Raw genomic sequence first — 24517 nt, 5'->3', positions numbered from 1 at the left:
GTGCTGCGTGACGGAGTGAGCTCCCGTCTTCAGTCCCAGCTCCTGCGAACCTAGCAGTTGGAAAGCAAGAAATTGCAAGTAGATAAATAGGTACCGCTTCGGCGGGAAAGGTAACAGCGTTCTGTGCACCTCGGTGTTCAGTCATGCCGGCCACATGACCACGGAAGCGTCTTCGGACAGCGCTGGCTCTTCGGCTTAGAAACGGGGATGAGCACCGCACCCTAGAGTCAGACACGACTGGTTGGGGACACCTTTACCTTTTTTTTTAAATGTGCATCCAGATGCATGTTTCTATCTGCACCAGCTATCTATGTAGACATATAGGCAAATCTTTATGAATATCGCTGTATTTATTTCTCTCACCAGCAGCCACTGCTTTGCAGATCAGGGCAAGGAATTCATTAGCAACCTGATCTTTTTAGATCCAGTTTGTTTGCTATGGCACAAGCTGTGCATATTAGTTCAGCAGATAAAGCAGTATCTTGTGCATGGCAAGCAGAGCAGAACTATCTAGTCCTGCTGTATTTGCCACCAGATCTGCCATTCTTCTCCCTTCCATGACAATTCAGGATTTCACTGAAAGCCATTACTCAAGGGCCATTGGAAGCCACAAAAAGCCAATCACACATAGCATAGCCCTGCTTAATGAGTTTGGTTAGCGCGCTGGTGCTCTTGTCTCAGCCAGCCCCAGTGGCAGCTGCTGTGCAGCATTTGACCAGGGGACCACTTAGGCCCTTACATGGGCATTGATACCTTGTACTTTGAGCCAGGGATGGTCAGCTGCCCACCAAAACAGCTTTAGGTAGTCCCCTCCATGATCCCACCCAAATTTAATCAAGGTACAGTTAAAAAGATTGTTCACAGAAAGGAAAAGAAACGATGCGTCTTCACACACAACACACACACATACACACACAAACTTGTATCCCACCCTATCTCATTAAGATCTCAGGGCAACATACAAATAAAATCAATTTCCACAGTATAAAACAATAAATAATTTAAACAGCTAAAAGCATATTAAACCATTAAACAAGCTAATGCCAATTAGAAAATCTAAAACAGTAAAACAGTTGAAACAGTATGCAACTTTCAGTTGGGGTCTGAATTCAATTAGCCTTCAAAGGCTTTGGTGAAAAGCCGTATTTTAACTTGGTGCCAAAACGAAACCAATGTCTGCACCAATTAGGCCTCCAAGGGGAGGCCATTGTATAACCCAGGTCCTACAGCAGAGAAGGACCTCTCTCATATCCCACCATAGTGTATATCTCGCACTGGTGGGACACAGAGGAGGGCCCCTGCAACAGTTCTCAGTCGTTGGACAGGCATATATAGGGAGAGGTGCTCCCTCAAATATCGAGGTCCCAAGCCACTTAGGGCTTTAAATGTCATCACTAGCACCTTGAATTCTGACTGGAAGTGTATTGGCAGCCACTGCAATTCCTTTAAAACTGGTGTTATTTGATCTTTACACGATGTTCTGATCAACAGTCTAGCTGCTGCATTTTGCACTAGCTGCAACTTCTGAGTCGTCTTCAAGGGCAGCCCCATGTAAAGTGTGTTGCAGTAGTCTAATCAGGAAGTTACCAGTGCGTGCACTACTGTGGCCTCTGCCCAGGCAAGGCCATAGCTGGCGGATCAGCTGAAGCTGGCCTCAAGTACTCCGGGCCACGGAGTCTGCCTGGGGCTCCAGTGACAGGAATGGTTCTAGGAGTACTCCCAGCTACGCATCTGCTCCAGGGAGAGTCCAACCCCATCCAGGACAGGTTTGCTTACCCAATTCCCAGACTCAGGAATTGGATAAGTGGGAATATATGCAGTGCTATATCATGCACTTTCTGGAAAGGCAAATGACCACTGCCAACATGCCCCTTCAAGGGATCTTTGAGGAAGCAGATGTGCTAATCCATCTCTCCCACAATGCTGTTGATGATCTCATACCAATGAGCACATGCGTACCAAACCAAACCTGTAAAACCCTTCCTGTGATGTCAACTTCATTATTATAGTGCTTGACTATCCATCAGAGTGGCAGATTGCTCCTGTCAGGGGTGCCTCTGAGCATAGGCAGTGGCAGAGTAGCTCAGATTCCGAAGAGGAACTGCAAAACGTGAGGGAGGAACTTTCTCAGACTCTTCCAGACAGGGAGAGACAGACTCTTCAGGCTTCAAAGGCCCAGCTGGACGGAGGGGGCCTCTCTTCACACACCCCTGTGAGAGATAGCGAACAGGGAGAGGTGGGGCTTGGAAGCCTGAATTCTTAGATGCCAAGCTCAGACACAGAGCCAAGAGAGAGATGGCAGGGGTGGAGCTTAGGCAACCTGGCCGATTGGCCTGGCGGGAACAGCTACGCGTAGAGACCTCACGAGATAGAGGGAGATCCCCCCCACCCCTTAAGTTAGATTAGCATGCCCGCCTTTTCTCAAACGGTGGGCAACTTTCAACCTTCGTAGCTTCCCCTTGAACTCCCTGAAGGCTTTTCCTTTGTAGACTGTGAGTTACTGACAATTTGCATCTGAATGACCCATTGAAGTAAAAGATTAAAGAGCCATGGATAGAAGCCTCTTGTCTGTGTTTTTGATTTGGCTTTTGAAGTTCAACGGTGACAAAAGGGAATCCTGACAGCTCCAGGACCTGAACTACTGTCAGGAGAATATGGTAGCCTGTGAGAAGTTAACCAATCCCTCCCTTGAGATGTGGTGTTGTTGCAGTAGGTTACAGAGGTGGACTGAGAATCTTAGTGGTGGTTTTTATCTTTTTATCTGCTCCTGGATCCTGCATAATCTCTTCGTCCTTATTTTCCAAGCCCTCCATGGCATTTACCCCTCTGTCTCTCCTGTCTTGTATCCAGGTATAGCCCTGTCTGTGACCTTTGCTTCTCCAGCTCCACCTCCCTCCAGTGTCAAATTGCAATACCCTTTCTCCCTCCCCGCTCTTTTATGCCCGAAGCTAACTGATAGAACCATCTGCAGAATGCCACTTTATTTCCTTCAAATCCGTCCTCAAAAACCACCTTTTCTTTAACACAACCCTCTAGTCCCCAGGCTGTACTGTAACTAAACCTAAGTAGTATAACTATAATAAACATGTATCCTTCCCTTGTTTAGACCTACTTCCACTTCCCTCCCTTTCTTTTGTTATCTCTCCTGTGCTGAACTATAGATTGTAAGCCACTTGGGACAGGGATCTAAAAGAATTCAATAATCATCTAATTGTTCTGCCAATTGCAAGCTTTCTATTTATGCCTTAAAAACAACACCTTGCTTCCTAAGTGCACTTGCTTGAAAGTTAATTTCCTTGAAATCATTGGGACGTTTCTGAGTAAGTGTATTTACAATCACCATGCCAAGTTCTTGTTAGCTTTTATTATTTTATATAATGGCTTTTCCAGTTCCTTGTTTTTCTCATTTGGATTCCCACTTTCTGAAAGATTTATTTTTGTTTGTAACAGTGTCTGTTGCAAGGTTGTTTACAGAGCTCTGACTTTCTGTTGCCTGGCTTTTTAAAACTGGGGCACATATCCTGTGTCTACTAGCCTGATTATGTATGATGCGTAAGCTAAGCTAAATGCAGCCTTTTTTGATCTGTAGGATTTGTTTTAATGTTGTCTTCATTTTTCAGTAGTTCCTTTAAAAAAAAAGTTACATAGAACAGGATAACTTGTGACTTATGCAATTGTCAACTAACTTTTGTTCAGGTCAGACTTAGAAGATGCAAGGCAGCTTTCACAAGTCTTATGAAAATATAAGAATTCAGTTAGGCCCAGACTAAGCATGCTAGAAAGAACTGCTTACATGGGTATCCCTAGGGTGTGATTCCATAATCTTCTGTGGGGCCAGCTGAGCCAAATTATTTTTGAGATTATTGGCTGTATCCAATGTTAGTCTAACTTAACTCCCATTCATTTCAGTGGCTCTACTCTAAGTATGACTAACATTGGATACATCGCAGTGATTGGCATAATTCTTCTGTGAAGAATATATAGCAGCCTTCCCCAGGCTGGTGCTCGCCAGATGTTTCAGACTACAGCTCCCAGCATTAGTCCCATGCTGGATGGGACTAATGGGAGTTGCAGTCCAAAACACTGGGAGAGCTTCAGGTTAGGGAAAGTTCATTTCAGTGCATAAAAAGCCACCTAAAACGTTGTCCATCATTACTATAGGAAAATGTTTCCTTCTTCTCCAGGTTTCTAGATGTGGCATGGTCTACATGGAACCTCATATGTTAGGCTGGAGACCACTGATGCTGTCCTGGTTACATCTGATGCCACCCACAGTCACTGCTTTGCATAAAGAATTTATAGCAAGCTTGTTTGACAGGATAATCCCACTTTCTGTTGAGTTTATTAGAAAGTGTACAAAGGTAAGGTAGAGACTGATTTTATGAAATGAAAATTGTTTTCCTGGATTTTGCCTGTTCATTTTATCTGTTTATGTATTTTATGTATTTTATGTAATACATTTATATCCCACCTTTCCTCCATCCTGGAGCTTGAAGCGGCATACATTGTGTTCCCAGGCAGCCTCCCATCCAGACACTGACCAAACTCAAACCTTCTTAGCTTCAGCAAGGTAGCTGCATTGATCACATCATGGTCACAAGATGTTTTGTTTTTCTTCAAAATGTGGATATTTAGGTGCTTGTTCAGAGGACCTTTCCTATTTATGTATTACATTCTAGGAGATATTTATGGCAGTCTTACTATTGACGGAAGCAGAGCCAAGATTTTAGCTTCTGTCCTGTCCTACAATTACATAACTTAGTCCCTAGTCATCTGTCAGCACTCAGTGCTGATTATTTCAGTGGAACTATATTAGTCTCTAATACTGTTCCTGCCATCTGTGTTATTATTGTTAACATTATTTCTTACACCAAGTAGTAAGGAAAGAATGTAGAGATATAGGACTGAGGATGTCAGTGTGTTATTGTTTTGCTGTCTGTGGCCTCAGTGCTGGGCTCTCCAACATGTTGCCCATGGACACTTCTCTTGACACCTGCCAGACTCCCTGCCTCTTCTGCTTTTTCTTTTATTTATTAAGGACGCAATCCTGTGGCTGCTAGTCAGTGGCTAGATGGCCATAGGATAGGTTGGTTCCCTGAGAACCAACACCCTCCCCTTCCTGTGCTGCCTTGTAGGCAGCACAGATCGGCCCCGTGCTCTGCGCTCAGAAGAGGAGCATGGAGCAGCGAAAATGGGGCATTCCTGGGGGTGGGGCGGGGAGGTAGGAAATTCTGGTACGACACATCCTATGTGTCATCTGGCCGCTGCTTCCCACACTCTGAGGTCCCGAAGCTAGACAGCTGAAATCAGCTGTCTAGCCGTTAAAGCAGGGTGGGGGGGATCGAGGAGGAGATCCGCTCCTCGCCACTCCTCCTGCCCTGCACTGGATAGGTGGTCGCCCCTGGGCTCAGAGGCAACCGTTGATCCAGATAGGATTGCGCTCTTAGATGTATTTATTTTATTATTTTTTTAACTCGGAGGCTGTCACGCTGCAAAGCAAAGGGCTGCTCTCCAGCGCCATCTTTATTTGGTTCAAAAGAGCGGGTTTGTGTTTTGGAGCTCAGACCCCACTTCTGCCATGTACTTAGGTTCTTGAGCAAGTTACCTTTCTTTTAGTCTATCACCGGTTTGATTTCGGGACAATGAGTGTTCTGTGACTGGTCATGCCCACCATGGCACCCATTTTATGAATGTGCAAGCCCCACTATGTCAGCAATTTTTTTTCAGAGTGCCCATGACACACTGTCAAATTTCCAGATGTGCCCACTGACCCAAAAAGGCTGGGGAATCCTGCATGCTTAAAGTTATGTGTTGTTTAATTGACCAGAATAAGTGTAAATAATTCATGTTTTCCCTTAATAAATAATGAATGCCCATTGAACTAATTTATTTTAAGTTTAGTTCATTTACTATGGAGAGCGTATCTTTGCTTTTTTAGGAACTGTCTCCTACATCAGACACAAACTTGGTTCGATCTTTAATGAATCTAATGGACTGCATGATGGATGAGTTTCACAATGAAGCAAAGCTTAAAACTGTTACCGACCGTGAAATTTTTTCTTGGCTCGAGGTGGGCAGCATCCTTTTGTTGCATTGAATTGGAGTTAAAGTTTGAGTTAACCTCCCTGAACCTTTAGCAATGAAACAGGCTAGATGCCAACATAAATACTTCCAGAATTTTGTTAAGTTCTTTTCTTTCTGAGTCATCAAATTAAGAGAGTTGGTAATCCTAGGTGCAAATGTGATACATTATCATTCATGGGTTGGACTTTTTTCTTTTAACACATTTCGATCACTCAGGTTCCAGCAGCTGGTATTGACTCTGTACTTCTGCACAGGCAGCAAGATCAGGTCTTCATTAGCAATACTCTGCACTCTCTAGGTGAGGACGATCTTGTCCGCTTTCTTAAATAAACACATAGGATGCAGATTTGGGTGGCATGGGGGGCTACAGGGGGAGGAGGGGAAAGTTCTTTTGCATGAGCAGAAATCCATTCACTCAGTGTTAGATGTTGCCCTCAAACAGGATATGTGAGTCAGGTCCGTTGAATTCGGCAGGAATTACTTCTGAGTAAAGGATTGGTGCTGCATTTCTAGGTTTGGGCTGCATGTGTTTCCCACCCCTACACAGCTGTTCTTTGGTGCTAATTAACTGTTTTGATCTACTTGGGCCCCTCTACTCCATGCATAGTAATCTCAAAACAGTGTTGGGTTTTTAATGAACTGTTCCTTCACATCTGTTTCGTCTTGCAACCATCCAGAGCACTTTTGTGTTTGCACTCACCTGGTCTGTTGGAGCCAGCTGTAAAGAAGATGATCGTCTGAAATTTGACAAGATAGTGCGAGAACTGCTTCAAGGGCCAATGAGTGATGAGACAAGAGAAAAATATAAATTGTTGAGTGGTGTTGAGCACCTTCGTGCAAAAATTTTGACTGTCCCCTACCCAGAAGACGGAACAATTTATGATTACCGGTTTGTCAAAGACGTGAGTGTGCTTATTCTAAACAGAGATTTTCTGGAGTTTAATTGACAAATTCATTTCCAATGTAGCCTTGAACTTAAATTAATATTATTTATTGAAGAGTTATTGATAGCCAGAGGGGGAAGCATCCATTTATTAGAAATGCATTTCCCAGTCCATCACACTCCGAGAAAGAGGAGGAGAAATAATGGACTGTACTGAGTGAAATTAGCTCCTTGACACTCCTCAGAAAGAGGCTCACAAAAGCCATGTTTCAGCCAAAGTTGAGCACTTAAATCACATTTCTTTCAGTGAGAGAGTTACTTAAGCAAGTGCTTAACTCTTTCTCATTGCAATCAGTGGAACTTAAAAATGGTTAAGTTTGTGCCTCAAATTAGTAAACACATTTGAATTTTATCTTCACACTTTATGGTTTCAGCATTTGCAAGCCTATCCCTACGAAACAAAAAGTTAATCACGATTAACATGCTGATTAAGAACAGAGGTGCAAAATCTCCAGAAGTTTTGAAGCCATGGAAAAAAGAGAGTTTTTTCCTGGGTAAATGGGAAATTTTGGAAAAATTGAAAAATAAGCAATACTTATTTTTTTAGCACTCTTTACAGATCTGACGTCATTATGTTGCTTTAAGACAGCCTTCCCCAACCTGGTGACCTCCAGATATTTTGGACTTCAGCTCCCATCAGCCTCAGGCAGCATTGCCAATAGTCAGGAATACTAGGCACTGTAGTCCAAAATGTCCGGAGGCACCAGGTTGGGTAGGGCTGCTTTAGGTACATAAAGCAGCCTCTCTGTTCCTAAAGTTGTTTAATGTATGACTTAGTTTTCGTATAAAATTATCAGTATATTTTAAAATTTTTAAAAGTAAACTCAGTGAATTTGTAATTATTGTCTGAATAGACTACATTAAATGACTGCTACAGCATCAGAAACACAGGACTCTATAGAACAAAAGCTCCAAGCTGTCAAGCTGCACATTTAGTGTCAAGAATGCACAGTGGTGACTCTACTCACATGTTGGGAAACTGAGCATAAATGTTTATCAGTAAAATATACTTAGGTCAATACTTTTAATAAGGGATGAAAGAACTAACTACTCTGGGAATCTTACAGAGAAGATTAAAAAAATATTTTCCCCATGGCTTCATTATTTCCAGGCATTTTACATCTCTAGTCTTTCTATAAAAGTGTTCTTATTACATAGTTTTTAGAAATCATTTTGTGGGGATTAAAGGCTGGGTAACAATATATAAATACTTCTTCTTAAATTCTAAAAGAAAATATTTCATAATCCAAAGCTGTTCAATTTTTCCAATTTTTCTGGGAAAGAATAAAAACTGTCCTTGGAAAAAAAATGGGGAAAAAAACATTTTCTGAATTTTTCTGGTTTTTTTCTGAGCCTTCACATCTCTAATGAGAAAAAAACCCAGAAATTGCCCAATAAATATAGTCAAGCATCCTGTTTGGCATTAGTGTTAATATAAATTACGTTGCACTAGCACATGCTACCCCTAGTGTAATGGCACTAGTGTTTGCTGGTGTGATGGGTTTCCCCAGAAAACCTCTTATGTCAGCAAATGCTATTGGCGTTGTGCTAGAGGTAGTATACGCTAGCGTAATGTAATTTACATTAGTGCTAGTGCCAAATAGGATACTGCCCAATGTTTAGGAATCATCAAGTGCTTGCTAAAGTTATATATATAAAAACAACAACATATGAGCCTTCAATAATGGACCCAGTTAAATGTTTAGCGATAAATTGATTTGGGCCCTAATCTGAAGATTTTTTAAAAAAATTGTAATACTTCACTACTGCTTAATATAATAAAATCTTGAAGCACTTCACATATAAATATTAAAATCACATTTAAAATACGTTATTAAAAACAATTCCAACTACAATAATAGTTCATTACAATACAGGGAGCAGTAAGATGGAGCAGCATGATTAATTTCAGTTAATTACTAGCCAGGGAAAGCCTGGGTGAACAGTGCGTTTTCAGGAAGTGTTTGAAATACGCCACATCTTCTGCCTCCTGAACTGGATGGGGCTGGTTTTCCCAGATATGTAAACTTTCACTGAAGCTAGTCATCTATTTGGAACGGGCAAGGGACTGAATCTTTCTCCCCACACCCTCACCCAAAGAAAGACTGGGTGAAATTTGGATTTGGTTCTGCCCTCCTTCAACAGGTGGTGTGCCCTGACTATGGGTTAGGCCCTGCACGTGTGGTCTTGAGATTTAGATCAGAAATTCAGCACACAGTGGGCATCCAGCATCTTTTTGCAAGCACAGTTCCTGATGCAAAAAGGCATGTCACTGGGGAGGAGATTTGAAGAAGTTGCTCTTACTAGAAGAGGAAGGTAGAGTCCGGTCCAACTATTCAGGATGGAGAGGTAAGGGTCTTTCAGGACCATGGAGATATCTGGGTTGACTAAAACTCATCCAGGAAGAGCTGTTGTCTCAGCAACATGCAGAAGTCTGATGAAGGCTGGCAGGTCTGGATCTGCTATTAACTCCACCCACTCTGAGCTGTCTACTTCTTAAAGGGCCATGACCAGTTTTGCAGCTGCTGGCTCCTGTAGCATGGAGGTGGTGTCCTCCATGCTACAGGTGCCCTCTGAGTCCAAGGAGTCTGGTAAAGCATATCCTTTGTCTTGGAAGGTCCTAGAGTAGCAGATGATGGGTTACTGGATGAAGCCTCATCTCCTTCTGAATCCAGAGGGGGGATCAAGGGCAGAGGACATGACAGATAAGCATGATCTCACTGAATCAGGGCAATATATGTCCAGAAAGATAGTTTTATTCTCACCTCAGTGCTGTCTAATGATTTTGATACTATATTTTGAAACAGGGAGCAGGAAGATGGGAGCCTTGGGTGGAAGCACTTGAGACAGCTCCACCAATATCAAAAGATATGCTGTTCAATGAAATAATTGTCCCCACTCTGGATACCATTCGATATTTTTCATTAATGGAGTTGTTGACAACTCATCAAAAACCTTCCATATTTGTGGGACCAACAGGAACTGGCAAGAGTGTATATATTATAGTAAGTATGCTTGAAACTTACATTTTCTTTTAAATAAGTGCAAGGGGAATTCCAGCTGTTTGGATTTAAGGAAATGGGTTGCTCCAGGAAAACTGGACCCTTTGTTTCTTTGAACATTGGACACAGTTTCCCCTTATTCTCCCAAATATCAGTAGGGTAAGGAGACATGCCAACAGCTTGCTATAGAAGACATTTTGAGCAGGCAGTCCTGACTGTCCTGTTCCTCACCTTGCTGTTTATTTCTTTATTTATAGCCCTATAAATAAATATTTAGGCACACAAAAATAAAAAGTAAAACAGGACCTGCCAACAGACTTACTGTCTAATTAAATGCAAGGCACATTAGGGAAGAAAAGGAAGGAAAAAATGAAGGAAAATCAACTGGGAAAATGCAGGGTGAAAAGAGGATCATGAATGCATGGTGGAAGGGAATTCCAGTGATAGGAAGCTGCAAGGGAAAATGGACACAGGTTGAGAACAGAGAGAATAATCATAAGTTTAACTAGGAGATATTATAGTAGAGCAAAGGCTTTGGGAGCGAGTATACAGGGAACAGGGTGAAGCATCCTGCTTCAGGTGACACCATGAAGGAGGGGAAATAGATGCAGGTATTTGAATGGTGCAGGAAGACTTTTTAAAGTGTTGTCACTAGTGGGGTGGGTGGGGTGCTCCAATTGGGCTCCACTTCAGACAGCAAAGTGTCTTGGGATGGCACAAATAGAGAACAAAGAGAAGAAAGATATAGAGGTGTGAAGCAATGGAGATGTTTGAAAGTAAATGCAACAACCATAAATTGAAGAGGAGGCCAGTGAAGAGAGTGGTATAAAGAGGTAAGATGATCTGAAAGCTCAAGGGGCAGGAGGGGGGGCTAGCATTTCAAATGGAGTGGAGAGGTTTAATTTAAGGTGATGGTTCTTACCTATGAAGCCCTCAATAGTTTGGGGCCAGGATATCTGAAAGACTGCCTCCTCCCATATGAACCTTCCCATAGTTTACAATCTGCTTCAGATGCCCTGTTTTATATCCCAACACCAGGAGAGGCTGGGTTGGTGGGAACGTGGGACAGTGCCTTTTCTGTGGCAGCACCCCAATTGTGGAACTCCTTTCCTAGGATGAGACTGGCCCCATCTTTGCTCAGTTTAGGTAGGCTGTGGTGCCTTTTTTTGTTCCATTCAGCTTTTTATGGTTTTTAATATGGGGTTGATTCTCCTCCCTGAGGTTTTAATGATACCTTGGTTGTTAATCTGGTTTGTTTTGATGTGGTTTTTTTTAAAGGTTTCTGTGCATTGTTTTAGGGGCCCTCTTTAGTTTGAAATGCGAGTTATAGATATTTTTAATAAATAATAAATAAGTACAGAAACAGGCAATCGAACAAGAAGCAGTCTATGTTTTCTTTTCCTTCAGGTGTTCCAGACTTTCTGTTACACAAAATCATTAATTGTCACCTCCCTTTGGGAGGTGACTATGGTGATTTATTTCTGTTGGCATTGCTATGTTACTTTTCATCATGAAGGCCCTAAAGAGGCTCACAAACCATTTAAAAACAAAACAATTATAATCTGACGAGTAATCAAGAGACAGCGGTCCCTACAATTATCACAGACAGACAGACAGACAGACAGACAGAGATATAATAACAAGGGCCATAGGAGTATTATGTCTACTACAAGAGCTGACATTTCACTCATTGTAGAAACTACACGTAGTTGTGGTTGATGTCGGTAGATTGTGTTTGGAGAGGATCTTTTGCAGCAGTAGGAGCATGAGTGAGTATATGTTTTGTTTGTCTGAAGAGTCCTGTCTGAAACTTCATTTGCAAAAGGGAGGGCATGGCAGTGTTAGAGGACCAGTGAAGCACTGTGCCACAGCATCCTTTCTGACATTGTAAGGAATCTTAGAGTTCACCTCTCAGCTCAAATTAATCAGCCACTTGGGATAATAAAATAATACAGGCCAGCCTGGGCCACATGATAATTTATCCATTAGTGTCTACTGGTTATAAATTATTGTTTCCTCAGTCAGTATACAGCAAGCATTTTATTCTTTTTGTGTAAGTATCATTCTTGCAAAGAGTTTGTGAGCCCTTCTCTTTCTCAAATGTGGGATCAGCTGGGTCATGTACAGTGTGCATTTCAACACTGGGGTCATTAGAGACTCCAAATATCATATTTGTCAAGTTGTACCCCTACACTCCCCTTCATGGATCACTGCCTTGTTGGGGCAAAGGGGCTTGTGTAATGCAGTGAAGCCATAAGCTATGCCGTGCAGGGCCACCCAAGACGGACGGGTCATGGCGGAGAGTTCTGACAAAATGTGGTCCACTGGAGAAGGAAATGGCAACCCACTCCAGTATTCCTGCCAAGAAAACCCCATGGAACGTATCACAAGGCCAAAAGATATGACGCCGGAAGATGAGCCCCTCAGGTCGGAAGGTGTCCAATATACTACTGGGGAAGAGCAGAGGGAATTTCCAAGTAGCACCAGAAAGAGTGAAGCGGCTGGGCCAAAGCCGAAAGGACACTCAGCTGAGGATGTGTCTGGTGGTGAAAAGAAAGTCCGATGCTGTAAAGAACAATATTGTTTAGGAACCTGGAATGTAAGATCAATGAATCAAGGTAAGCTGGAGGTGGTCAAACATGAGATGGCAAGATTGAACATCGACATCTTGGGAATCAGCGAACTAAAATGGACAAGCATGGGCAAATTTAATTCAGGTGACCATTATATCTACTACTGTGGGCAAGAATCCCTTAGAAGAAATGGAGTAGCACTCATAGTCAAGAAAAGGTTGGGAAAAGCAGTACTGGGGTACAATCTCAAAAACGATAGAATGATCTCAGTACGAATCCAAGGCAAACCATTCAACATCACAGTAATTCAAGTCTATGCCCTAACCACTGAGGCTGAAGAAGCTGAGGTCAGTTGATCGGTTCTATCACTAAACCATTCAGGTATGACCTAAATCATATCCTTTATGAATATACAGTGGAGGTGATGAATAGATTTCAGGGATTAGACCTGATAGACAGAGTGCCTGAGGAACTATGGACGGAGGTCCGTAACATTGTTCAGGAGGCAGCAACTCAATCCATCCCAAAGAAAAAGAAATGCAAGAAAGCAAAGTGGCTGTCTGATGAGACTTTACAAGTAGCTGAGGAAAGAAGGGAAGCGAAAAGCAAGGGAGAAAGGGGAAGATATATCCAACTGAATGCAGAGTTCCAGAGAAGAGCAAGGAGAGACAAGAAGGCCTTCTTAAATGAACAATGCAAAGAAATCGAGGAAAACAATAGAATGGGAAAGACTAGAGATCTCTTCAAGAACATTGGAGATCTCAAGGGAACGTTTTGTGCAAAGACGGGCATGATAAAGGACAAAGAAGGCAGTGACCTAAAAGAAGCAGATGAGATTAAGAAGAGGTGGAAAGAATACACAGAAGAACTATACAGGAAAGATCTGAATGTCCCTGATAGCCATGATAGTGTGGTCACTGAAATTGAGCCGGACATCCTCGAGACTGAAGTCAAGTGGGCCTTAGGAAGCATTACTAACAACAAAGCTAGCGGAGATGACAGTATTCCAGCTGAGCTATTTAAAATCCTAAAAGATGATGCTGTTAAAGTGCTGCACTCAATATGCCAACAAATTTGGAACACTCAACAATGGCCACAAGACTGGAAAAGGTCAGTTTACATTCCAATTCCAAAGAAGGGCAATGCCAAAGAGTGCTCAGACTACCGTACAATTGCACTCATTTCACATGCCAGCAAGGTGATGCTCAAAATCCTACAAGCTAGGCTTCAGCAGTATGTGAACCAAGAACTACCGGAAGTACAAGCTGGGTTTCGAAGAGGCAGAGGAACTAGAGATCAAATCGCCAACATTCGCTGGATCATGGAGAAAGCCACAGAATTCCAGAAAAAACGTCTATTTCTGCTTCAGTGACTATGCTAAAGCCTTTGGTTGTGTGGATCACAACAAACTGTGGCCAATTCTGAAAGAGATGGGAGTACCAGACCACCTTATCTGTCTCCTGAGAAACCTGTACGAGGTCCAAGAAGCAACAGTAAGACCCAGACATGGAACAACCGATTGGTTCAAAATTGGGAAAGGAGTACGACAAGGCTGCATATTGTCACCCTGCTTATTTAACTTATATGCAGAGTACATCATGAGAAACACCGGGTTGGATGAATCACAGGTCAGAATTAAGATTGCCGGGAGAATTATCAACAACCTCAGATACGCAGACGATACCACCCTCATAGCAGAAAGCGAAGAGGATCTTAAGAGCCTCTTGTTGAGGGTGAAAGTGGAGAGTGCAAAAGCTGGTTTGAAACTCAACATTACAAAAACAAAGATCATGGCATCTGCCCCATCACTTCCTGGCATATAGAAAGGGAAGAAATGGAAGCAGTGACAGATTTTATTTTCTTGGGCTCCAAGATCACTGCAAACGGTGACTGTAGCCATGAAATTAAAAGGCTCCTTGGGAGGAAAACTATGGCAAACCTAGACAGCATAGTAAGAAGCAGAGACATCCCTTTGCCGACAAAGGTCCATCTAATCAAAGCTATGGTTTTCCCAGTAGCAACGTATGGCTGTGAGAGCTGGACTATAAGGAAGACTGAGCGCCGAAGAATTGGTGCTTTCAAACTGTGATGCTGGAGAAGACTTACAAGTCCCCTGGACTGCAAGGAGGTCAAATCAGTCCATCCTAAAGGAAATCAACCCTGAGTGCTCATTGGAAGAACACATCCTGAAGCTGAAGCTCCAATATTTTGGCCACCTAATGCGAAGAGAAAACTCCCTGGAAAAGACCCTGATGCTGGGAAAGATTGAAGGCAAAAGGAGAAGGGGACGGCAGAGGATGAGATGGCTAGACAGCATCACTGATGCAATGAATATGAACTTGAGCACACTCTGAGAGAGAGCAGAGGACAGGAAGGCCTGGCGTGCTATGGTCCATAGGATCACGAAGAGTCGGACACGACTTAACGACTGAACGACAACACCCCTACACTAAAGACAGCCATCCTTAATAACATTTTGAACTACTTAGGGAGTTTATTATATTAAGTGGTATAAAGCTGTGGTGCCCCAGTGATGGAATGCCCTCCCCTTGGAGGCCCAGCTGGAGCCAACGTTGGCCTCATTTTGGCACCAAGTTAAGAGCTGGCTGTTTACCCAGACATTCGGGTCTTATAGACTGTAGCTCTGTTATTGATTTGTTTGCTTGGGCTGCTGCTGATTATCATGGATTGGTCTGATGTTGAATTGTTTTGTTTATTCTAACTGCCCTGAGATCAATTGATATAGGACAGGTTAGAAATATTTTAATAAAATATTAATACATTATATAATTTAATATTTTATTAAGTAAAAGTATTTACTAAAAACAGAAATGAAAACACTAAACATCTGAGGGTTGATGAGGCTGAATGGAGTTACTGGAGTTGGGATTCCCACCACCCATGAGTTCTTCTTTTGTGCACATGGAGCATATCTCAGAGAATGTTCATATATGGGCATACCAAGTGCCCTTGCCAAGTTGGGTTACTGGTGTTTCTTTTCTTTTTCAAAAAATGATAAATTGAATACATTACAATATATAATACATATCGTGATCCACCCAGAGGATTTACAAAATTGTCAGTTAAAGCTAGTATTCGTCTTATAATAGTGTTTGTCTATCCATGAAATGTCAGTATGGCAGTGGTGGTGGTCAGAAAGTCTGTGGAAAACCTTTTCCAAATATTTATTTTGTATTACAGTTGGTGGCCAGCCTTTTTGACTAAGATGACATAAGTCAAGTGCAAAGTCTTAGATCAACCTTCCCCACGCTGGTGCCCTCTAGAGGTGTTTGATTACAACACCCATCATTACCAGCAACCATGGCCATCGGACGTTGGGAGGTGTAGTCCAGTACATCTGGAGGGCACCATGACATAGTGCTGCTTGAGTGGTCACTAGAGTACGTGTGCAGTTCACTGTGTAGTTTTGCCCCTGGTCTACTGAGCTGTGGAACAGAGCAGCTTAGTGAGAAATAGCAGGCAGCTGTGCAAGGCTGACTATGTCATAGTCCCCTGGGCTAAGCTACTGCTGTCCAGGAGTGCCATAAACCCATCCTGCCTGTGCTAGTTGTGACAGTCATATTGCAAGTTGGCCATTCATGTTACCATTGGTTTGATTTAGAAAGGAATTTTGCTCTCTCTCTGTCAGTCGAAATCTATGCTCTTAACTGCTCAACCCTCTATTTGATGCTAATCAAAATTCCTTTGTCCAATTATGCTAAGAGCTCTCACAATATTAGTTATTAACTTTAGAAATGTAAATATTACCACATTTCCAAGTATTGTTTTGGCATTCAGTAGAGTTGCTTGGAGTTCCACTCCATTATCCATGTAAGTGACATAAAGTTATGGGCTCCTTATCTAGAAGAATGATTGTTATAATCTCAATCAGATGACTATTAAAAAAAAAACACTAAGTAATTATTGTCATCCTGTAAGTTACTTTTCTTTGTGCCTTCCTTCACTGTAAATGATTTTTTATTAGTGCAATTAATTCTTGCATTAATGTTATGCATAATTAGATTTGCTGTTCAGTGAAAAGTAGAAAGTGGCCTCCTACAATCATTTTGCCGAATCTGATATTTATACGTTCATTCTGGTTAACATGAAGTAACTAAACTGGAAAATTATTTTTGCAATAAACGGCTATAATTGGCTTTTATTTAATTACTCTTTAATGTGACTTTGATTTATCACACTTATAAAATATAAGTAACATGGGACCTAAGGTTCAGAGAAAGCACCAAAGCTATGCTTATATATTTAGCTGGAGAATTATCTTTGACAAAAATTAAATATTAATTTGTGCTGATGTGAAGAAACTTGCAGGTCTCATGCTTTCTCAAGACCGAGGCTGGAACTAGATGTTCCAACAGAAATGCAGCAGCTAGCATATTACAGCAGTGCCACCTGTCTTGTTCTACCCCTCTCCCCCTGCCCCCCGGTAATGTGTAGGGGCACTCACTGTGTCATGATATACTTAGACTGCAAATTTCCCTACTCTTCTCAAGTGACAGCCAATTAAGTGAAGCAGAGATGGGGAAGCCCACAATACAATGATGCTGCATCACATGCTGAACATCCCAAAACATTTGGGGGCTGGGAGAGGAGAAGGAGACACAGGGCTGCTGTTTTTGCTGGAGCCCTGCATCTGTTATAATGTTTAGTTCCAGCCTGAAAATCTAAAAACTTTGATCTGCATTTCCCAAAGGTCAGCTTTGTCCCACTGTATGTAGTCTGTGAAAGTCTATCTGCTTGAATAAACTTCAAAAACTTTAAGTTGACATAATGGTCGTGTTATTTTTATGGTGGCATGGCCGTAGGCTTTAAGCCTATAAGCACCCAGTATTCTCAGGCAGTCTCCCATCCAAATACAAAGTAGGCCCAACACTGCTTAGCTTCCAAGATCAGGACTCAGGAGTGCTTAGGGTGGTATGGCCATAGGCAAGGTGGTGTCATTTTTTATTCTAACATTTTTTGGAAGCATACATAGTATCACTTCAGAATAAGCACCAGAATAAGAAAAGGCAAAAAAAGTGGTGATTGCGACTGCAGAGTGAGCTATTCAACAGATCCTTAAACCAAAGTCCTATACTGAGGGTGCACAATCTTTTCGACTCTGAGGGCCGCATCGCATTTCTGCTGGGGTGGTGGGGGCTGTACATGTGAGCACATGCATATTCGTGCCCACATGTATATGCACACACCACTCACACACATTCATTCTCTCTCTCTCTCCCTCTCTCACACACCTCCAGCAATAGATCTTGGTCTTGCTGCTGCAGCAACAGCATCTGTTCCATGTCATAGTAACCAGATGTTGATGCCCCTTCCCAGCCAACCCAACCCGATTGTCAAAAAAAGAGAGGAAAATGCTCTAGGAATGGGCTGTATGGTTCCTGTCATGAAAGCCTTATTCCTAGAGCATCCAGAGCATCCAAAGAAGCTGGCAGGAACTTTCAAGCATTCCTAACTAGGACGCTCCATGGATACTCCAGGAACGAAATTACTATGGCAGGAACCATAGAGCATATTCCTAGAGCACTTTTCCCCCTTCCCCCCTTTTTCGGCAGTGGCAGATGCTGGGGGTCTGGGGACAACCAGACAAGGCTTGAGAGGCCACCTGCAGCCCACAGGCAGCACATTTTATACCCCTGTCCTATACTGAGTCCCCAGCACCAAAGGATCACACAGGATTTATGCATCAGTTTTAAGTAGGTTAAAAAAGGTAACTTACCAGGGTTTCAGTCCTATGCACTTCTACTTGGGGTTAGCCCCACTGACATCAGTGGAATGTCTGAGTAAGTTCATAGGATTTCATACAAATCAGTATTAAACGCAATATTTGCTTCTGATGTGTGCGACCCCTACGATTATAATAAACATGTCATTAGTTCAAGACGTGGACGGAAGAGTTCCACTCACAGAAGGTGGCTCTGCTTGATATTTGGGGTTCCCCCATCCCCCCATTCCATAGCTCACCCCATTTAGCAGGGTCATAGAATCATAGAATAGTAGGGTTGGAAGGGGCCTACAAGGCCATCGAGTCCAACCCCCTGTGACACTTTGTTTAGCATTTTAAGGGGGTTGGAGGGGTTGCTGTGAGGAGGTGGCAGCAGGGAAGTCCACTTTCACCAGCTGTATTGCACATGTCTAAACCTGGATCGAAACCCATGGTGTGTTTGTGACACTAAAATGCTAGTGTGAATATATTTATTAATCAAATCTCTGTTTATCACAGATGCTCGTTCCTGTATATTTTCATCATTGTCTGTTTGAAAGAGTTTATGACATTGGAGGAAGTGAGGGAAAAGTGTTAGGTATGACCATGGTTCTCAAACATGCCCTTAAGCAGGGTGATGCAGTTCTTAGGGGACGTGTACGTTCATCCCCAAACTGTATTAGCCTGGTTGATGTCTGTCTGTCTGTCTCATCTGTCTTGACCAGGCTGAGAAGTGGGTTGCCAATACTGCAATTTCAAGTCAGTTCAGTCCAGGCTGCTGCCATGCGTCACTGAAGTATTCTCACACCTTATCTTGGTCAAGCTCCACCTGGGCCCGGGGCACGGGAAGATGTGTAAAGATTGTACCACTGAGGCATGGTTGCTAAGCAGGGGTGGGTGGGGAGACTAGGCTGTGCAGTGCCCTCCAGCAGATCAAGATGGCTGTAGACCAGGGGTGCATGATCTTTTTGGCCCTGCGAGCCACATTGGCTGGCACCTGGGGACCATATATGTGAGCATACACACATACACACACACATAAATACACATACATGCACACATATGCCTGGGGTTTCTTTTGCTAGCACTAGCAAGGGAATCCCATCCCTTATCTTCAATCTCATCAGAAGTCAGCGATAAGGAAGGGCTTCCTTTGCTAGCACTATTTGGGAACCCCAGGCAGTGCTACCGTGATTTTTTGGGTGGCGGCAGCAGATGCAGTTGGATCTTGTGGGCCTCCAGAAATGGCTCAGCAGGCCACTGTTATGCACCCTGTCTGTAGGCTGATAATGTAAGTGTACACTGGCTGCTGAAAGCTGTTGTACAGGGACAGTATCACAGGGTCTTCATTGTACAGCCTACAACACCTGCTGGTTTGTCTGTTTGTTTGTTTGTTTGTTTATTACATTTCTATACCACCCAACAGCCGAAGCTCTCTGTGTGGTTCACAACAATTACAACCAAAAAATACAGTAGTACAGTTATTATTCATACATATACATATACACATACACATACACATACACATACACATACACATACACATACACATACACACACACACACACACACATATATATATATATATATATATATATGCATGCATGCATGCATGCATGCATGCCAAAGCTCTCTGGGCAGTTCACAACATGGGTTGTGCATGAACCTTTTGGCTCCCTCAGTTGATGTTCTGCAGCTGCAACCTAGCAGCATGCAAGTTGAAACCGGGGGTCACTGTGACAAGGTTTGAAAATCTCTGGTTTTGTAGCATCTGAGGTAGGCACTTCACCCTTGAGAGGAGATAGCACTGAGGTTAATTACCCTTCAGCTATTCTGTTTCAAGATGTTGCCTCCTTCCTTTTCCTGAGGATAATATGCTCTCATTATAGAATGATTGGAATGGCGTTGCACAAACTGAAGTTATTGTACAAATCCATTTAATTTTAGTGTTCAGAGGACAGTTGGGTTTACCGAGATCACTATCCACAAATCCACTTACTCCAAAACACGACCATTAAGTATTTAGTAGCACTAAACAGAAGTAAATAGGTCTTCAACCTGAATGCTCAGCTACCTGAATTGCACATCTAAATCTATATTTAGTACAGATAGAGTTTCCTGCCTTGCAAGGCTATATATTCAAATATAATTATGAAGAAATCTATTGCAGTGTTTGTTAGTTCTTTGGATGTTAATGTTTTGTGCAAAAATACTTCTTACACACCTGGGATTTTAGGAAAACATAAAAAGCCCATCAGTATGGATGCCTCCACAGAACTCGGGTCATCTGGCAAACTCCGAACTAGCTCATACACAAGAGAATTAATTAACGAGGCAAACACTTCATGCATTAATATGATATAGTATAAGTAGTTAAAATGTCTGTGATAATATTGTAAAATGTTGATGATCTATTGCATCATAATCTTTAAAAACATGAGTCCTAAAAATTTGAATCACCCTGGTTTATTTCTGCAGGAACCTCATTAAACAGCTCTGAATGTTAATGACTGTGGATTCGTTATCATCTCATCATTTTTAGAAGCAGAATGGCTCACAAACTTGATGTGAAAAACCACCCCATTTAGATGACTGGCAATAAAAGCAGGGTTTTGTGCCTTTTACTAGAAGGCTATAAGCTGTCAGATTTATATACTCATGTGACTCAATCTTTTCCCCTTTTTTCAATCCATTTTTACAGGATTTTCTCTTAAACCGCTTAAATAAAGAAATCTACAAACCACTGCTCATTAACTTCTCAGCACAGACTACTGCAGCTCAGACTCAGAACATCATTATGTCAAAGCTTGATAAAAGGAGAAAAGGAGTCTTTGGTCCCCCTCTTGGGAAGAAAATGGTAACTTTTAAAAGTGAAATAAGTCTGCACAGACTTACCACGTCACTTATGGCAGGTCCTCAAATGATGTTTTTGTATCTAGGTACAAATACTTGCATACAAATGCACACATAGGGCAGTACCCAATGCTGTCACAGTGCTAGTGCTAATGACGTTGCGCTAATGTAAACCAGTGCCAGAGCAAGGTCATTAATGCTTGCTCGGCAAAAGGGAAAAGCCATGCTTTTCCACCAAGTGTCAGATTTTTTTATATTTTGAGCAGGCAGTCCTGACCGTCCCATTTCTCCCTTTGCCATTTATTTCTTTATTTACAGCCTAAAAGAATTAGGTGCACAAAAGTAAGAAATAAAACAGGACCTGCCAGCACACAGTCCAATTAAAGGCAAGGCACATTAGAGAGGAAAAGGAAGGAAGCAAAAAATGAAGGGAAATCAACTGGGAAAACCCAGGGTGAAAAGAACCTAGCAAGTGCTAATGATGTTGCGCTAGTGTTGGTTTACACTGGTGCAACACCATTAGTGCAAGCACTGTCAGTGCTTTGGTGCTAGCGCGTCAGTCATGGAGGGGCATGTGTATGTAAATTGCTGCTTTCTCTTTAAAACATACTAAGTGGATACCCAGATCGTTTCCCAGTTGTCACATCTGCATTTTTTTAAAGGGAAAAGCAGCACTTTTCATGACAAGTGAAATGGTATACATGTATTTTATATTTACTGTATTTGTATATATCATGTCTATTTATATACATGAGTACAGATGTGAGAAATCACCCATGTAGCGCAATCCTAAGTATGTTTGCTTGGAATTCCTATGAAGGTGAGATGTAAAACAGGACAGAGGTCCTGCACCATTAGCAGAGGGAGTTTCAGCAGGTATGGCTTGTCAGTAATTCCACCTGAACCCAATTGAGTTTAGGCCTAGTTTACACATACAGCAGAATTAGAGTAGTCATGAAGGTGGTACAGTCCCTGAGGAGGTAGAATGGATTGCACCGCTTCAGAGTGAAAATGGGAGGGATCATGTTTCTTTAATGCTGCTTGTAGTAAAACAAAACAAAACAAAACAAAAACACAACCCCAAACAAATGAGCACAACAGAAAGCAGACCAATTTACAATCTTTAAGGGTTTTTTCAAAAACTTGCAGGGAGGTTTATTTTGTTTACATGGTGGAGCATTTAAAATGGCATTTTCCCCCACCTGCAGAAATCACCAGAAGGGGGTGATTTACAGCGCAATCCTATGCAGGTCTACTCAGAAGTAAGTCTCAGGTTCTATGGGACTTACTCCCAGGTAAGTGTGTTTAGGATTGCAGCCTTAGGCTCCTTTCTGCGACATGAAAGTCTATCCCAGGGGTGGGGGATCTGTGGCTTTCCAGATGTTGTTGGACTACAGTTCCCACCATCCCTGACCATTGGCCATGCTGGCTGGGGCTAAGGGCTGTTGAAGCCCAACAGATTCCTCAGCCCTGCTCTATTCCCTTTCTTCAATGCTGTACCAATATTGAGAGTAAAGACAGGAAAGTAAGAATAGATCTTATAAAATCGTTATTATATTTATATTCTGCTCTTTCATGTGGCTCCCAGTAGTTCACATTCAGATTTGTTTTTTCTTTTGAATTATTAGAAGGCCCAAACCTGTTACACTGCTAGTATAACATCAAGTATAAAATAGAACAGTACTACAAATTTCCATAACAGCTTGTTAAATCAAACCAATTGCCTGTATGGCTATGCACATTTTTACACAGTCAAAGGAAAGAAAATGGGTTGGATCCAAAGTTGTACAAGTGGAAGTCTGTTAATTGCAAAGGGGCTTTCCTGCCCCCTCAGGAAGAGGGTTTGTAGCCTGGGATATGGCACAGGGGGCTGCCATGGGAGAGGAGAAATAGTAAAATATTAGGCAGAGGCAGTTTGCACAAGTGGAAAAGAGAGTGAAAAGATCTCATCTATAATCTTAACATCCACTGCTTTGCTCGCTGGGAGAGGAGATAACTAAGAGGTAATTGAGAATCTAATTTGCTAACCGTATGCAGTTACATAATTCAGAATTTAAGGTTGCAGTCCTATGCACAATTACCTGGAAGTAAGTCCTATTAAACAAAAGTGAATAGGGCTGGACAGCACATCTGGCAGCATCTGCTTGCATGACCTTGGATCTGTGCTGTCTAGCAGTTCAAACTTAGCACAGTTGCCTCCATTAGCATGTCAAGAAACTGCAAATATTTCACTGGGCAAGGAAGCTGTACTGTTGCTGTTTTTAATGCTTCTATCTTGCAAGTTCACATCCACTCCTGGGCAGCTTACTTGACAGTAAGGATGAAAGGGGCCAGGGCAGAGGCAAATGCTACAGATCACTTTTTAAAGAAGGAAGAAAGGGGAGGAGGGTTAAGCTTGAAAGCCATTGCCTCCTGCTCAGGTAGGTACCGCTGGCAGATCTAAAACCATTGGACTTGTGTGCTTTTCCCTCTTGCCTTTGAGCAGGAGAGAGGAACCTGTGAGACTCCAACTCTCAGCCCCAGCCAGCATGGCCAATGGTCAGGGATGATGGGAGTTGTAATCCAACACTATCTGGAAAGCCACAGGTTCCCTCCCTCTGTGCTAGATATAAAAAAGAGGACGGGGTTGGTTGTGCCTACTTTGTTGGATGGAAGCTCACTCTGGACCTGCTCAGAGGCATTTAAAAAAAATGTTTTGGGTGGGTAACATATATGCAATGTACAGAATGAGTGCCTTGTTGAGAAGTCATTTTTGTCTTCAGGTTGTTTTTGTGGATGATGTCAACATGCCAGCAAGAGAGGTCTATGGTGCTCAGCCTCCAGTGGAGTTGCTTCGTCAGTGGTTAGATCACTGGAACTGGTATGATCTGAAAGACTGCAGTATGATTAGACTTGTGGATGTTCAAATCATGTGTGCAATGGGGCCACCAGGTATGCCTTTTAATAAGTGTCTAAATGCATGCAAGAATAAATGCTTTTCTTGCTGTCTTTTGGTTCTTTAGGAATGGAATTCTGAATGTTATTGTCTTTACTGCTCATGTGCATTTGCAAGCAAATAAAGGGGTGAGCCTATCTCCAAGAGACCCGTTTGTTCATTGTAACTTTTACCAAAGGCCCCTGACACAGAGATGATCTGCAAAGCCCCTTCCAACTCTACAGGTTGTCTCCAACCATTTCATTCTGCTGGTGCAAATGACCTTGCACTAGTGGTAACCAAGTCCCAAACTATGCGCAAGAGGAGAATCCAACTAAAGTTCTGCTTGTGCAACCACTTGCAGACCTTAGGTTTACAAAGTGGCCAGCTAGCGCTTGCGCAACAGGAAAAGGCAGTAGAACTCTG

The 24517-nt window shown here is 42.4% G+C and overlaps 1 protein-coding gene across 1 annotated transcript in view; it reads left to right on the top strand.

Annotated features, from left to right (window-relative positions):
- DNAH7 (dynein axonemal heavy chain 7) overlaps window positions 1–24517 on the top strand; it is a 194031-nt gene that overhangs the window by 91899 nt on the left and 77615 nt on the right. The window contains exons 33-38 of the mRNA XM_084806680.1: window positions 4185–4361; window positions 5939–6070; window positions 6762–6986; window positions 9835–10032; window positions 21026–21181; window positions 23940–24108. Of these exons, the coding sequence (XP_084662806.1) occupies window positions 4185–4361; window positions 5939–6070; window positions 6762–6986; window positions 9835–10032; window positions 21026–21181; window positions 23940–24108 (1057 nt within the window). The remainder of the gene's footprint in view (window positions 1–4184; window positions 4362–5938; window positions 6071–6761; window positions 6987–9834; window positions 10033–21025; window positions 21182–23939; window positions 24109–24517) is intronic.

The sequence above is a fragment of the Heloderma suspectum genome, chromosome 1 (assembly GCF_057233095.1).
Source record: "Heloderma suspectum isolate Gila_16-S chromosome 1, 16-S_ref, whole genome shotgun sequence".
Taxonomy (NCBI): Eukaryota; Metazoa; Chordata; class Lepidosauria; order Squamata; family Helodermatidae; genus Heloderma; species Heloderma suspectum.
The sequence above is the reverse complement of the archived record's forward strand: the minus strand, read 5'-3'. Positions and strand labels throughout refer to the sequence as shown.